The sequence below is a fragment of the Oryx dammah genome, unplaced genomic scaffold (genome assembly GCF_014754425.2).
Source record: "Oryx dammah isolate SB20612 unplaced genomic scaffold, SCBI_Odam_1.1 HiC_scaffold_12, whole genome shotgun sequence".
NCBI classification, from domain to species: domain Eukaryota; kingdom Metazoa; phylum Chordata; class Mammalia; order Artiodactyla; family Bovidae; genus Oryx; species Oryx dammah.
Genome location: NW_024070196.1, coordinates 57,387,805 through 57,401,755, shown reverse-complemented (window position 1 = coordinate 57,401,755; position 13,951 = coordinate 57,387,805). Strand labels below are relative to the sequence as shown.

Sequence of the window (13,951 nt, the reverse complement as noted above, 5' to 3'; positions counted from 1 at the left end):
CCATATCGTATATTTGAAAGTTACTGTGAGAGTAGATCTTAAAAGTTCTCATTATAAGGAAAAGGATATTTGTAACTATGTGAGGTGATGTTAACTTATTGTGGTAATCATATTTCACGGTATGTCAAATCATTCTGTTGTACACCTTAAGCTTATATAATGTTATGTGTCCATTATATTTTAACAAAACTAGAAAAAAATTATTTGTTGTGCAAGAGGACCAATTGAGTAAGTTAAGAACTCTATATATTAAAACTATTCAGCAATTATGTCCTCCTATTCTTCTTGGAGGGGTTCCCTGGTAGCTCAGTAGTAAAGAATCTGCCTGCCAGTGCAGGAGACGCGAGTTCAGTCGTTGGGTAGGGAAGATCCCCTGGAGAAGGATATGGCAACCCATCCGGTATTCTTGCCTGGAGAATCCCATGGACAGAGGAGCCTGGTGGACTATAGTCTATAGGGTCACAAAAGAGTTGGACACGACCTAGCAACTAAAAACAATTATTCTTAGATCTCTCATAAAACCATTTTTTAAAAGTTTATCTTTTTGGCAAAGATAATTTTGGAGAAAATTTTTTATATACAAGAGGATGTACACTAAATTTCTTTTTTACTCTTGTCTCTTTCCCCTGGTTTCTTTCCTTAGAGGTCAGTCAGTGTTAAATTTTTTATGTGTCCTTCCAGGATAATCCACGTATACATTGTATGTGTGTGTGTGTACAGTTTTAAAACACGTAACATAGTGTGCTATACCAGTATTCTGTACTTTACTTTTTTCATTTAACATTATATTTTGTTGATCATTTCATATAGCTCATATATATAAGACTGACTGTTTTGATTGCTCATTTAAACTCCAGACAGTGGAGGTACAAACTATGAGGTATTCAAATTCTTATTTAAGAATTTCTTTATTGGTGAACATTTAGATAGCTTCCAATCTTCTGACATGGTTAAAAATGTTGTAGTGACTATCCTACATACATTTGTAATTTGATACATATTATCAAATTGCCTCCAGAGTTAGGTGAAATAGTTTACATTCCTAACAGCAATTTAACAAAAGCCTGTTTCCCCATATCCTCAGCAACAAGATGTTTTATGAATTTTTTTGTCAATTTAACATTGATGAAAAATAGTATCCTATTATAGTTTTAATTTGTATTTTTATAATTGTGAGTGAATTTTTATATTTTTTAAAATGCTGTATGTCAGTTGTATTTCTTTTCCTGTGAACAGCATAACATGCTTAGGTCCTTTGTTCACTTTTCACTTGCTTTTTTCTTTATTGAATCATATAAACTCTTTGTATATTAAGGAAATTGACCCGTTGTTATGTGTCATGCAAGTATTTTTTACCAAGTTATTATTTATCTTTTTAATTTTCTTTATGTTACGATTATTCTATAATTGTGCGTACTAAGTGAATTTGATTCCTGAATTATTTTTTTCTACATAGGATTTCTTAATATTTGGAATCTAAGGACTGGAAAGTATCCTATTCATCGTTTTGAGCATGATGCAAGAATACAAGCTCTAGCCCTCAGCCAGGAAGATGCAACAATTGCCACAGCTTCTGCTTTTGATGTCGTAATGTTATGCCCCAACGAGGAGGGAAATTTGCAAATAGCTGCAGAATTTGAAGTTCAGAAACTGGTGAGCTTTTAATCTGATTGTTTTGTTTTTCATTCTTAGAATCTCTGGGTCTGATATAAACAGAAATGATATTGACAGCACCCATCCGCTCAGGGCTTCCTGTGGCTGTTTGTCCATAAATCTCACAAGAGCTTTGTGAAATAGGTAGTTTTGTTTCCTCCATTTACCAAGAAGTCAGTAGAGATTAGAGTGGTGAATTGATTCTTGCCCTAGATAAGAAGTTGTGATTTAGACCCTAGGACTGACATTGGGGCTGCATTTTCTCATCACTGACATCCTCAGCCTCCTTCAGATTAACAGGACGTTCACCCGGGCATCTGAGACCAGGATCTGGCCTGATACATGAGTGAAGATGAGTGCAGTGGTACATCCCAGGCCATATGGGAAAGAAGGTTTCCCTTCTACACTTTTTCCATCGGAAGGTTTTCTCACTTGGCATCAGGAGTAATTCTTGAATGAGAATAGATTTGGTCAGTGTTGATCAGGTAGGGGTGTTCCTCAACACCATGTGTGAAACTGAGTTCGCCTTAGTAGTTCATTACATGGAGCCTGTTTTTGAGTTCAGTTGTGCCTGAGCCTCTACATTTGTATGGTGGGAGACCATGTGATGGTAAGAAGGAAGAGCTGAAACCTGTTTATGTTGAATTTGGGTTTAAAGTGAACTTGGTTTTGGCACTTGTAGGAAAGTGAACAGAAAAGCCAACACTGAGTAATAAATTGATGGCCGGACCTGGAACAAATCCTGCTCCTTTCCCTTTTCCTCCCAGTGGGAATCTTGTTAGACATGAATAACTAAAAAGCCATGGTGTCACCACTTTTCCTCTGTAAGCTGCTTGTCCCGTTAACGACAAGCCTGTCTGGTTTGGGGGTAGCATTCCCCAAAATGCCTGGTGCTGTATTCTCCTCTTGGGGTTTTATTAGAGAAATGCCAAAGTACCATCTTTTTGTTTCTTCTCAAAACCACATAGTGCTTGTTATTTGGCCTCTGCCTAAAGAACTCTGTAGATTAACAATGATTATATGAACTCAGGCAATTACTTAAGATGTGAGTCCCTCCAGAAAGTGCAAATCCAGCCTTGGCACTCAGGTGGCATGCTGGCACCAACCAGAAGCTTTGTAAAGTCGTGTCCAGTTCCCAGCAAATGGCACAGTCACAGTCAGTCTGAGCTCTTGATCTGTCAGAAATCCAACATGAAGGTGAAATTTAACAGCTAGACTGAGGATACTGATTTTAGGAAAGCAAAAAGTGACTTTAGGATGGGGGACAGAGGACTCAAGCGGCCACTGCTGGAGGCATGTGTCATAACACTATTCATTGTTTCCCATCCTGGATGAGGGCCATCCCTGGAAAAGGCACCTCCGGGCCGGTGGCTGGGCCATCTTTGTCTTCCTCAGATAGGCTCCCTGAGTCACAGTGGCAGTGTTCCCGGGTCGGTAATGCCCAGAACAGCTGTCCTTTGTGATGGGTGCTGGGCTGGGGATGTGGGCCACCACTCTCACCGTCGGGCCTGAGGATTAGCAGAGTCACCCAGATGTTTACTCTCTCAAGCGCTTCTGGACAGGTCTCAGGATTCAGGCCTTTGAACTCGCTTGGCTTCTTGTCAGGGACTGTGGATTTTCATAATTACAGAGGTGGCTCACCTTCTGCTTTTGTCCTCTCAGAATTTATTCAGGGAGGTGAAAACCCAATGTAAATGGCCCTGGGGCACGCGTGCCCCTTCTGAATCTAGAAAAGCAAATTATTCTTAAAGGGAGCCCCTCCGGTGCATGCTGACTAGAGAAAGCGGCAGCAGTAGCGCAGCCGGCAGGACTGTGTGGTGTTTGCGTGCTCCTTGTGGTCTCCCTACCCTGGTTGAGGTTGAAACCGGGAGGAAGCAGGTAACTCAGACACTTTCAGCAACACATTTGTGGTACTTGCCCAAACGTGAAAATACAATTTTGGCTAATTTGGAACTGGGTGAATTTTGTCATTTATTCAGTTTTTTATGAAGAAATAAAAACTAACTCTGGTAATTTTGAATAGCTATTGTAGCCTCATGGTTCAGAATTTAAAAGACGCAATCCGGTTTACAGTGAGAATCTCCCTTCTGCTCTGTCCCACAACTCATTTCTCTCCCTGACGGCGGCCACTGTTAGGTTTATGCACGTACAGGCCAAGCATGTCACAGGCTTCCTCTGCCACTTACACACCTTGCCACACTGTAAAGTCCTCTTACTTTGCTGCCTTGCTTTTCCCCCCCAAGTTTGTCTCAGCAGTGATCCGTTTGTAAGAGTTTATAAAGAATGTCTGTGCTTTTTTCTGTGACTGCATGGTATTCCAGTACATCGGTGTACTGTAAGTTGTTTAATTAGTCCCTTAGTAAGGCATGTTCTGGGTTTTCTGGTTCCTAGCTGTGACCAAATAGGGCTGCAGCAAATAACCTTGTCCACAGTTGTTTTGCATAAATGTGAGTTTATGTTTAAATAAATTCCTGGATCATCAAATGTGCTGCATCAGAGCACATGCACATTTGCTTGCGTTAAATGTTCCAGGATTTCCCTCCATAGAAGCTGGGCCAGACTACATCCCACCAGTCATAAGTGGGATCCACAAATATGGTTGTCTGCCACTCCACTTCAGCCCAGTGTCTTTATAGACTAACTGATCTTTACTGACACAAGTGAAAATGGTATCTTGGTGAATTTTCACTTTGCATTTCTCTTATTAAGAGTATGCTGTGTTTCTTTTATGATGAGCATCATTTCATTTGTGTAGGAACTGTGTTTCACTTCCTGTGAACCGGCCCTTGACCTGTCTTTTTCTCTTGGGTTGCTGATCTTCTCATTGACATGCAGGATGAACTGTGTATTTGTGACCAAGTCAAGATGAATTGTAGGTGAAACCTGAAGGACTAACCCACTCTTATCCTTTAATAGGTTGACTACCTTGAAATAGTTCCAGACACTGAAAGGTACCCGGTGGCAGTGGCCACCGCTGGAGATCTGGTATACCTGCTAAAAGCTGAAGACTCTGCCAGAACCCTCCATTACGTCTATGGGCAGCCAGTCACGTGTCTGGACGTCTCCGCCAACCAGGCTGCTTTTGGTGTGAAGAGTCTGGGATGGGTGTACGAAGGAAACAAGGTACAAAAATAGCAAGATGTATGGTTTAACAAAAACACATGAATGTTATATTTGAAGAGGCAATTTGAAAATTAAATCTCTCTGATATATTTTTAAAAGATGTGTTCAGGCAGTATATATATTTATATATATATATCAGCCTGGTTAAAAAAGATTTCAAGTAGCTCAAAATGATATAAAGTGGCAAGTAATTTCCTTTCTCTTCCCTTCCCCCAGCCCTACTCCATAGAAGAAACTACTAACAGTTTTTAGATATCCATCTCGAAAATTTTAATGCATAGATGGGTACATTTATACAGTAAAAGAGCGTATCTTTGAAATGAGGTCATAGTGTAACTACTGTTCTGTGCCCAGGGTTTTATTCAGTAGTGTACCCTGGAGAGCATTCCGTGTCATCTCCCTCTCCGTGGGAGTCCAACACTGCCTACAACAGTCTGCTTCACCAGTCTCCTCATTGCTGGGCACTGAGGTTGCTTTCTCTCTCTGTGGACTGTTATAGACAGTGCTCCAGTGCACACTGCAACTTGTAAATCTCCAGGATAAATTCCTAGCATTTATGCTGCTTGGTTAGAAGGTTGATGGACATTGCCAAAGTGCCTTCTGATCAGGTTGCCTCAAAATTTGCATCCTTTTCTACAGTGTGTAAAGCGCCTCTTGATACTCTTTGAGCCAGAAACAAGGAGACAGGTTTCTAATTGAAATTCTTTGCATGATGACTCGATTTTAGCACTACTTAGTATTTTACTATCCTGACTGTAGGCCAAGTACTTAGTCTTAAAACTGACTTACAGAACTCTCTCTTCCAGTGGGATCAGCAGGGAGAGTTATGGATAAAGGTTTGTGTTGTTTTGATTTTCCTCCAATTTGCTGGCTCCTCACCCTGCTGGAAGTGGGTATAATCCCTGGGAAGGAACTTCTCCGAGCCAGCAGCTCCTCTGACATCGTCCTTTTCCTGTGGAAAGAGCCCTTTCCACGTAGCAGTGTCCTGAACCGGGAGAGAGCTAGACTGGATACAGGCTGTCTGTGTTCTAGTTCCAGCCCTGCCACCCACTCCCCACTGTGACCTTAAACGGGTGGCTTAACCTGCATTGTGCCTCAGTTTCCTCATTTGTAAAAAGGAGTCCCATCACAGTACTGACCTCATAGTATTCTAAGATTAAAGAAACACATGTGTAAAGCTTTACCCGTAGTGCCTGGCGTCAGAGAATTAACAGTCGCTGAGTGCTCCCTGTTCTTTCTCGCACTCATAGTCTGAGCTGAGCCTCTGGTTGTGGTTTGTACATTTTGTCTCTCCTATGTAGTCTCCTGGAAGGTCACATCTCACTTCTCTAGGCGTTCACTGGTTTTGTGACTTGGATTCCTATTATATGTTCTTCAACCAGGAAGACAGATAAAGTGGTTGAAAATACATGAGACTCATTGTAATCTCACTGTAAAAAGGGATCCCTTTGTGCTCAAGCTGGCCTGCTTTGCTGGAGCCTGTTCAGCGTATCTTAGCTGGAGAGTCTGTGATGATATAATTCCTGTGTTTTGTCCTCCTGGGAAGTGGGAAAAAAGGGACAGCAGTTGGTTTCCTAAGGCAGTTTCCTTTGTCAGCCTTTGAAAACACTCTTTTCCCATCCCTGGCAAGCTCATTTATTGAAAGAAGAGAGACTGTTTGCTTCTTAATTTTTCATCCATCATGCTTTCAGGTTTTGATTATCTCACTTATTTCTCAAGTTGTCAGTGTAGTGAGGTGATACCTGAATTAATACTAGCCTGGTTTAAATCTTTCATAGTTTTAGTAAATATTTCAGCTGACAGGCCCTATTTCTCTTTGACTTATCTGAGTGGATCTCTTTCTATAGTGATACAGTCATAGCTGGATGTATTTGAGAAACAGATATATTTGAGAAACCAGTTAAAGGGACGTGTGTGTGCTCAGTTGCTCAGTTGTGTCCAACTCTTTGTGACCTCATGGACTGTAGCCTGCCAGACTTCTCTGCCCATGGAATTTTCAGGCAAGAATATTGGAGTGGGTTGCCATATCCTCCTTTCGGGGGATCTTCCAAACCCAGGGATTGAACCTTTGTCTCCTGCATTGGCAGGCAGATTCTTTACCACTGTGCCATCTGGGAAGCCAAGCCCCTGGTTAAAGAAATAGCTCAGCACAAAATTAGACTTAGAGCACTCTTTAGATATTGGTCTAAGTAGGCGCTTTTTTGGATGGCTCTCAAATTTTCCAATCCAATTAAAAAGCATTAATTATGAGAATTAGCTGATTTGTATGTTAATTTGATAAAAATTCATTTAAAAAAGTTCCTGTTCCCTCTAATAACTTGTTGTTGTTGTTCACTTACCAAGACGTGTCTGGGTCTTTGTGACCCCATGGACTGCAGCACACCAGACTTCTCTGTCCTTCACTCTCTCCTGGAGCTTACTCAGACTCATGTCCATTGAGTCAGTGATGCCATCCAACCATCTCATCCTTGGCCATCCCCTTCTCCTCTTGCCCTCAGTTTTTCCCAGCATCAGGATCTTTTCCAATGAGTCGTCTTTTCTTATCACGTGCCCAAAGTATTGGAGCTTCAGCTTCAGCATCAGCTCTTCCAATGAATATTCAGGGTTGATTTCCTTTAGGATTGACTGCTTTGATCTCCTTGCAGTCCAAGGAACTCTCAAGAGTCTTCTGCACCACCACAGTTCGAAAGCATCAATTCTTCAGTGCTCAGCCTTATCTATGATCCAACTCTCACATTGATTCGTGACTCCTGGAAAAACCATAGCCTTGACTAGATGGACCTTTGTCAGCAAAGTGATATCTCTCCTTTTTAATAGGCTGTCTAGGTTTGTCATAGCTTTTCTTCTAAGGAGCAAGCATCTTTTAATTTCATGGCTGCAGTCAACCCTCCGCAGTGATTTTGGAGCCCAAGAAAATAATGTCTGTCACTTGTTAGTGGGTGTTTTTCATTGGTGTTTTAAGAGTGGAAGTAAATTTACTACAAGAATGTGTTTAAGCACCTCTGAAATCTGGCAGTGGCATTTTAGTTACCCAGAGGTTTTGTGAGTACACCAGCAAACTTTGATACCCTTGGGTGGGTGGATGGGTTGTTAGTAGCGCTGGTGAGAACTCTGCATTAAGATGTTTCTCCAACATGAACGCCACCCACTCAAACGTGAGGAAAGCCTAGCCTTTGCTGTGAAACTTTCCTTGTTTTTGCAGAGGCGGGACTTTCCATCTGATTATGCTTAATGGGTTTTCTGCTTCCTTAGAAAAATCAGCATTGCCGTGTGAATTAAGCCGTGTCACAGTGGCTCTGTGAGGTTTCAATAGCACCCTGCCATTGCATGACGCACTATTGTAATTCTCAAAGTCTTCTGTGTGGCCTCCTAGTCACCTTGCTTGTGAATTCCACACTTTGGTCCTGTTGGTCTCTGGCCTGGCAGCATATGAACAGCACTTTTTATCAGGTTAGTGTGAGACTGTTAGCAGTAGAGCGAGCCTGCAGCTGCGTCCACGTAGGGATTTGTGTCTACCTCTGGCCATATGTCTAGGATTCAGATGAAGGCGTTATGGGAACACAGAGTTCTGTGTATCTTCATTGGTACCAGATACAGAACTAGGGGTCAGCTAGAGCCCACTATTGACTGACTGTGATAAATGCAGACATGAAGTCCAAATGTTGATGTCGATTTTTTGGCGGGAACTGGTTTCCCTGACCTGTCGGAGTCTTCCATTAGCATTATTTTTGTTTACTTGGAGAATGTCCTTGTACCATCTGATGATCACATTAGCATTCTTTAGGTACCACAGCTGTCTGAGCATAGTAATAATGGTTCAGACTCATCCATTTACACGCCTGCTAGCCAACCTGTCACGTATTCATCACAGAGAGTTACAGGACCCAGTCATGTTTCGGCACTGGAAAATTAAAACAGCATTGTGCGCAGGTCTCAGTAGTCTGGTACGTAGGTTACTAAGCTAGTAGACATAGTTTTATAAGGAAATGAAGCCAATGACTTAGGAGAAACTGATTTATTTACTCTAAGGAAACACATGTGATTACAGCTGGGTCAGCCATGTCCAGCTCTGGTAGGAAAGACCAGAGAAAACACTAGTGGTCAGCCACATCTTGGTGTGCCTGTGGCATAGGGATCCTCAGATTTCTGGATTTCAGAGGCCAAAACTAGAGGCCATGCCTGGGTTTACCACCTTTTCCTTTGGCCAGGTAAAGTCATGGAAAAATGGCTATTATCTATTTTCATTCTTTCTTAAAAGAGCAGATCTTTAAACACCCTTGAAAAAGTGTGTTTTGACTCGGTAATGCACTCTCCTGATTCAGAAATCAAAAGATGCGAAGGGGAGGGTGCACAGTGGGATGACTCCTCCTGCTCCTGCCGACCCGCCACCCAGGTCCTCTTCCTGGGGCCGAGACCGTGTTGTCAGTGTCTTTACATCCCTGCAGAGACACCTTATGCGTATGTAAGTAAATCATTCATGCGTGTCCTCCGTCCCTTCTTTCTAAAAAATATAAATGGTAAAACACACTATTTTTGTCCTGCATCTTGCTTTTTCTTGCAGCAAAATGTCTTGGAGATCATTTCATCATTTCTTATAATAAAGAACTTCCTGGTAGTTTGTGTGTGTGTGTGTGATTTAATGATATTGCACTTTGTAGTTGTCCCTTAAGTAATTAGGCTGCCTTGTCCCCTGTTGATGGATGTTAGCTTGCTCCCAATCTTTTGCTGTAGTGAACAACACTTGATCCATGTGAACGTATTTGTAGGATTAGTTCCTCAAAGTAAAGACTTGCTGGGTCAGAAGGGTCTGAGCCTTCATCATTTGATAACTGTTGCCCTCTGTAGAAGGTGTTTCTTGGAAAGTGGTGGATGGCAGTGCATCCCATTCTCCTCGCTGTTCCTTAGCATCTTTGCTTTCAACAGGCTTTGCAAAAGGTCACAAACAAAATGAGGCCAGAGGGAATAAACAAGGCTCTGTCTGGTCCTGACCCTCATTTAAGTTATTTTGTGGCACTCTGCTTTGATGATGAGTGACCTCATCTAGAATCACAGGCTTCACCTGGAATCAGTGCAGTGGGCTCGACAGCCCTGTCAGACCTCCATAAGGGCGGAAAGAACTGTAACACACACTATTGTGTGCCCTTTCTCTGCTTGTTGGCTATCACATGAGAGAAGCCCATGGTTATTTAAAGACCGTAGACTCACCTGCCTCTGTTCTGTAAACTGAGGAGGGCCAGACATGTGACTTTTTGGTCTCTGTCCAGCACCCACGTTCCTTGAGTCTTCAGGCGGTTAGGTGGTTTAAACTTTTTCCTTCACCTGTGGAGTCATGTTGAGCTGATCCATCCTAGGGGGCTGCTGGGGAGCTGAGGGCTTCTGAAATGGGTCGAGGAATCCCGTGCTCTCCTGACACTTCTCTAGCACAGTGGTTCTCAGACTTTTTGGCGCCAGGGACTGGTCTTGTGGAAGGCAGTGTTTCTCCAGACTGGGGTAGGGGGTTGGTTTCGGGATGATTCACATGCTTTGCATTTACTGTGCACTTTATTTCTATTATTGCTACATCAGCTCCGGCTCAGGTCATCCATCATCAGATCTGGTAGACTGGGGCCCCCTACTCCAACGAGAGGGCTTCCCAGGTGACTCAGTGGTAAAGAATCTACCTGCCAAGGCAAGAGGTGTGGGTTCCATCCCTGGGTCAGGAAGATCCCTGGAGAAGGGCATGGCAACCCACTCCAGTATTCTTGCCTGGAGAATTCCATGCACAGAGGAGCCTGGCAGGCTACAGTCTGTGGGGTTGCAAAGAGTTGGACACGACTGAGCACACAATCTCTAACAGGATCTCCTAAAAGCCATGCTTACCGCTGGCAAGAATGATTGGGCAGGAACTTGTTTGGTACTTTTTCATCAATTCCTGTGTCTTACTGGACAAGGGAGATATGTGGTGAGCTGCTTGAAGGTCCTTTTACTTTTAGATGAAAATGGACTCTCTGAGTTTTTACATTGCATTCTTTGGGTGTCACACTTCAGTGGCATGTTGCTGCTGTTAAGTCACTTCATTCATGTCCGACTCTGTGTGACCCCATAGACGGAAGCCCACCAGGCTCCCCTGTCCCTGGGATTCTCCAGGCAAGAACACTGGAGTGGGTTGCCATTTCCTTCTCCAGTGCAGGAAAGTGAAAAGTGAAAGTGAAGTCGCTCGGTTGTATCCAACTCTTAGCGACCCCATGGACTGCAGCTTACCAGGCTTCTCTGTCCATGGGATTTTCCAGGAAAGAGTACTGGAGTGGGGCGCCATTGCCTTCTCCGCTTCAGTGACATAAATGATCTTAAAGGTAGCCATTGCTAAGTGGCATATGATTGTAAAAGAAAACAAGTGTAACAGCATTTCCTCTGGCCTCATCTCTTCATGTTTCAGGGCAGAGATGGGTGTCAACTCCATTATTGCAGCCCTCTGTGCCCAAACAACCCCTTAAAATTTGTTTTTATGTCTCATATTTCCTGAACCTGTCAAAAATACTTCCATCCATGAAAATGTTTTTATGATGCCATATCATCTTTATTAATTCTTTTGCTACCTGAATTAAATTTTGCTTGCTGAGGTGGAGGATTAGGAGATAGAATTGCCTCATTTAAGAGCATTATGTTGATGCTGAGTCTCATGCCTCATCAAGGAAGAGTGAGACCCACTTACAGCTCTTCGCGTCATTCTTTGTATTTGGACATGTTTCCTAATTTAGTCCTGATGTGCTTGGCATTCGGCAGCAGGTTGTATTAAGCAGCATGCGACACGCATCCTAATCAGAGGACATGAGTGAAGTAATCCAGGAGGCTGGGTGTTTGACAAGGACCCTGGCTTGGCGCTGCCTCCTCAGCTTACATCACACTGGAAAACAATTGCTAATGTCTCTTAGGATAATCATTCCCCATATGCAGACGTGAAAAGACTCTGGATTGGTTATTGCCTACATCACAAGTTGGAATACCTGTCTGGGACAGCCTTTGGTATCCAATGCAGTGCTCATGGATCCCAGCTCCATTCTCCATACCTACACTAGCATGTGAAATCTGTCTTCCCTTTTGTTCAAGGTTCCATTCCAGAAGAGAACTAAAAACAGTATTTTATGAGCAGGATGACTAATTTGAAATTTAAAGTTCACAAAGTAAATAAATGTCTCATTTCCTCTTTACTTTTGTCTTAAACCTTTAATATTTTTCATATTTAATTAGTTTCTGCTTGGAGAAGTTTAAGAAAATAGCACTTGGAGACCCATTTTCTGGATTGTTAGTGATGTTGCCAAAGGTCCCACTTCTGTTGCTCAGGATGCTGTCATTAACCACTGCTTACTGAACACATACTATATGCTGGATTTCTGATTGTGCTGGAAACAGTGATGTCTCAAAACATGACATCTGCCTTGGGGCTCACCGTCTTGTGGGCTTTAACAGCAGTGTGGCAAATGCAAAGATGGTTTTCTCCATGTTGAGATGGACATGAGGTCATAGGGAGACCTTCACAGTGTATTTGCTGGATTCCAGAGTAATTACAGAAAATTGCATAGATGAATACACAGATGAGGCTTGAACATCCATATGCATTTTGTACATGTTTTAATATCAAAATATATCAGTAATTGGCTTAATTGTTAGTATATTGTTAAAAAATGAATAGTTTTCACATGTTTCTGAAAACCTTGAAATGCCTCTGTAGAGTCCCAGGGCTTCTCAAGACCCGTCTCTGACTTAGAGACCTTTGAGGACCCGACCACCTCTCGGATTCTCTACACCCATAGTGGGTGATTCTGCAAAACCCATTTTTGGAATGCTGCCACTTGTAGAAGCTGAGAATGGTTTAGGATCTCTAGCGGTCCAGAACCAGTCCAGGGAGAGTGTGAGGAAGTTACTGAAAGTGAATATAGGGAAAAGTATTTTAAGCTAAGTCAGGCAGTAGTATAACTACTGAGGATGGAGCAAGGGTTTTAGAGTCATATAAGCCTTAGGCAAGTTGCTCATGTGCCTCAGGCTTCCCATTTGGAAACGGAGAATACCTGGGGAGAGCAGGTGGCGTGCTTATGCCTGGTGCTCAGTACCTGTTCAGACTCCGCCTTCCCACCTCCACCAGCTTTGGGTCAGAGTTCATCAGGAAAGCCTGGGCGAGGGGACCAGTGCAGAGGCATCAGGCCTGGAGGAGGGTTTCTGGGCACTGGGGTGGTCCAGGTGGGCTGGAACACAGGTGGGGTGGGCGGGTGTGGGAGCTGTGGTGAAGCCACGTCTGCAGTCACAGCAGTCCGTCTGCATCACAGGATTCATTTTCCCAAGAGCTGTTCTGAGAGAATGCGTGTGGAGTAGGGAGGGCTGGGGGAGCTTGCCCTCCGGCAGGACGAGCGCGGAAAGTTAAAGTGTGTGCCTAGTCACCTTGTGAATGGTCACTTGGAGATGTGGAGCCTTGTCCAAGAGGACTGGCACTGTGTCTTAAGTGTCTTCTGTCTTCACTCACGCTGGCATCGTTTTGTTTATCTGTGACATTCTTACCATTTTCTGATTTCTAAAAAAACATTGATCCGTATTCTCGAATCACTGAGCACGTTTACAAGACCATTACAGTGACATATGTGGTGATCATTTCCTTTTTTCTCATTTGTCTTTTGAATTAAGCTTAGAGTTTTATTTAGGGCCTAATTTTTCTAATGGCTTTCTTGATTATTTACGTGGAGTTTTCATCCTGGTTTACCATTCCACAGCCATGGGAACTTGGAGTTATCTTGCATTTATGTCAACTTCTCAGTACATGTGGCTTTGGTTTCTTCCTGGTCGATGAGGAGCAACAAGGTCTGTTAGGGTTAGAAATCAGCTTGTTTTTCCAGTTAATGAAGATCAAGGAGGCCTGTCAGAAATGTTTGCCTTGGCCCTACAAGAGGAACAGTAACATTGTACAGTAGGCCACAGACTTTCCGTGTACATACGTCCAGACAGTTGAGACAAATGGTGTTGGTTTGGTCAAAGGCAGGAGAAGAGGGCACACAGAAAATGGCCTGAGTGGGTTTCAATTTCGGAATATTTAAGAGGTTTTACTGTTTTCAGGTTCACATGGCAGCTTAAACTAGACTCACGAAAATATTACAAAGTGGAGGGCTTTTGCTTTTTATTCAGTACGTAGATGAATATGATTTATTAATTT

General features: G+C 43.0%; 1 protein-coding gene across 1 annotated transcript in view; it reads left to right on the top strand.

The window, feature by feature from the left end:
* Positions 1–13,951, top strand: part of FBXW8 (F-box and WD repeat domain containing 8) — a 118,373-nt gene that overhangs the window by 75,393 nt on the left and 29,029 nt on the right. Inside the window, exons 6-7 of the mRNA XM_040251629.1 lie at positions 1,457–1,653; positions 4,570–4,776. Of these exons, the coding sequence (XP_040107563.1) occupies positions 1,457–1,653; positions 4,570–4,776 (404 nt within the window). The remainder of the gene's footprint in view (positions 1–1,456; positions 1,654–4,569; positions 4,777–13,951) is intronic.